This window comes from Ailuropoda melanoleuca, unplaced genomic scaffold (genome assembly GCF_002007445.2).
Source record: "Ailuropoda melanoleuca isolate Jingjing unplaced genomic scaffold, ASM200744v2 unplaced-scaffold70333, whole genome shotgun sequence".
NCBI lineage: Eukaryota > Metazoa > Chordata > Mammalia > Carnivora > Ursidae > Ailuropoda > Ailuropoda melanoleuca.
The window spans coordinates 1-1,864 of NW_023245319.1; the positions used below are offsets into that span (position 1 = coordinate 1).

General features: G+C 72.2%; 1 protein-coding gene across 1 annotated transcript; it reads left to right on the plus strand.

The window, feature by feature from the left end:
* Window positions 1–215: 215 nt before the first annotated feature.
* TMEM121 (transmembrane protein 121) lies at window positions 216–1,858 on the plus strand (the record flags this gene model as incomplete). Its single annotated transcript, XM_034652971.1, has 2 exons — window positions 216–237; window positions 801–1,858. A coding segment is annotated over exon 2 (903 nt), but the record flags the coding sequence as incomplete, so codon positions are not given.
* Between the last annotated feature and the right edge of the window lie 6 nt (window positions 1,859–1,864).

The following is a 1,864-nucleotide window of genomic DNA, read 5'->3' on the forward strand; positions in this document are numbered from 1 at the left end:
AGGTCCGGGTGGGCGACAGTGGAAGGCGGGCTTCCTGAGATGGCCCCAAAGGTGCAGAGGAGGGAGTGGCCGGGGTCCACCCCTTCACAGTAGCAGGGCAGTGTGGGTGCGCGGGCGCGCAGGCGGGGCCGTGCACCCGGCGGGAGACGCGGCCGGGACGCGAGCCTCCGTAGGCCAAGGGGGCCCTGGTGGGAGCGGGGTTGGGATTGGTCCACACGGCCTGGGGAGGGTGGACGGGTGAGTAGGGGACACTGAGTCAGCCGAGGCAGGGAGAAGAGATGCAAGGCAGGGGTAGGGCGGCTTGTGAGAGAGGGTCCTCAGTCCTGGACCAGAAAACATGCCGGGAGCGCGGCCGCCGGGCCGGGATGGGGCCTGGGCCTCCGCGGGCCTCCGGCGCTCCCCGAGCGAGCGCGCAGAGCGGAGGCCGCGGGCCCGACTCCCCGCTTAAGCAAGGCGCCCGGGGGGGAAAGGACGCCGGAGGGCCGGCGGCGTGGGCCCAGCAGGGACAAACCACCGGGGCCCGGGGACGCGCGCGGCGGGGAGAAACCACTTCCGTTCCATTTTCTTCCTGGCGGCGCGGGAACCGGGTCTCGGGTCTCAGGTGCGGCTGCAGCGCCCCCTGGAGGCCCTGCTCCCCCGCCCGCTCCCGGTCCCCCGCGCGCTTCGGCGCGTGCGTGCCACAGAGGTCCCGGGCGCCCGCCGCGGGGACAGCGCCCCGCGCAGGAAGCACGTAGCGGGAGCCCGGGAGGGCGGAGGCTGCCCCCGCACTGCGTCCTTACTGTCCCCTCTGGTCTCCGCAGGTTCCGAGCTCGGCAGTCGGCAGCGGTGGCGCCCTCAGAGCGGCTGGACAGGCCACGTCGCGCCATGCCCGCGGGCTGAGCGCCGTCGCCGCAGGGCCTCGTCCCGCCTCGCGTGGGGGCCAGGTGCGCGCAGGCCGGGGTCCCGGCGGCCGACCATGGTGCTGCCGTCCCCGGACCGGCGCCACGTGTGCCTGACCACGCTGGTGATCATGGGCAGCATGGCGGTCATGGACGCGTACCTGGTGGAGCAGAACCAGGGCCCGCGCAAGATCGGTGTGTGCATCATCGTGCTGGTGGGCGACGTGTGCTTCCTGCTGGTGCTGCGCTACGTGGCCGTGTGGGTGGGCGCCGAGGTGCGCACGGCCAAACGCGGCTACGCCATGACCCTCTGGTTCCTCTACGTCTTCGTGCTGGAGATCAAGCTGTACTTCATCTTCCAGAACTACAAGGCGGCTCGGCGGGGCGCGGCCGACCCGGTGGCGCGCAAGGCGCTGACGCTGCTGCTGTCGGTGTGCGTGCCCGGCCTCTTCCTGTTGCTCGTGGCGCTCGACCGCATGGAGTACGTGCGCACGTTCCGCAAGCGCGAGGACCTGCGCGGACGCCTCTTCTGGGTGGCGCTGGACCTCCTGGACCTGCTGGACATGCAGGCCAATCTGTGGGAGCCGCCGCGCACCGGGCTGCCGCTGTGGGCCGAGGGCCTCACCTTCTTCTACTGCTACATGCTGCTGTTGGTGCTGCCGTGCGTGGCGCTCAGCGAGGTCAGCATGCAGGGCGAGCACATCGCGCCGCAGAAGATGATGCTATACCCCGTGCTCAGCCTCGCCACCGTCAACGTGGTGGCCGTGCTGGCGCGCGCCGCCAACATGGCGCTCTTCCGCGACAGCCGCGTCTCGGCCATCTTCGTGGGCAAGAACGTGGTGGCGCTGGCCACCAAGGCCTGCACGTTCCTCGAGTACCGCCGCCAGGTGCGCGACTTCCCGCCGCCCGCGCTGGCGCTGGAGCTGCAACCGCCGCCCCCGCAGCGCGACTCTGTGCCGCCGCCCCCTCCGCTGCACGGCCCGCCC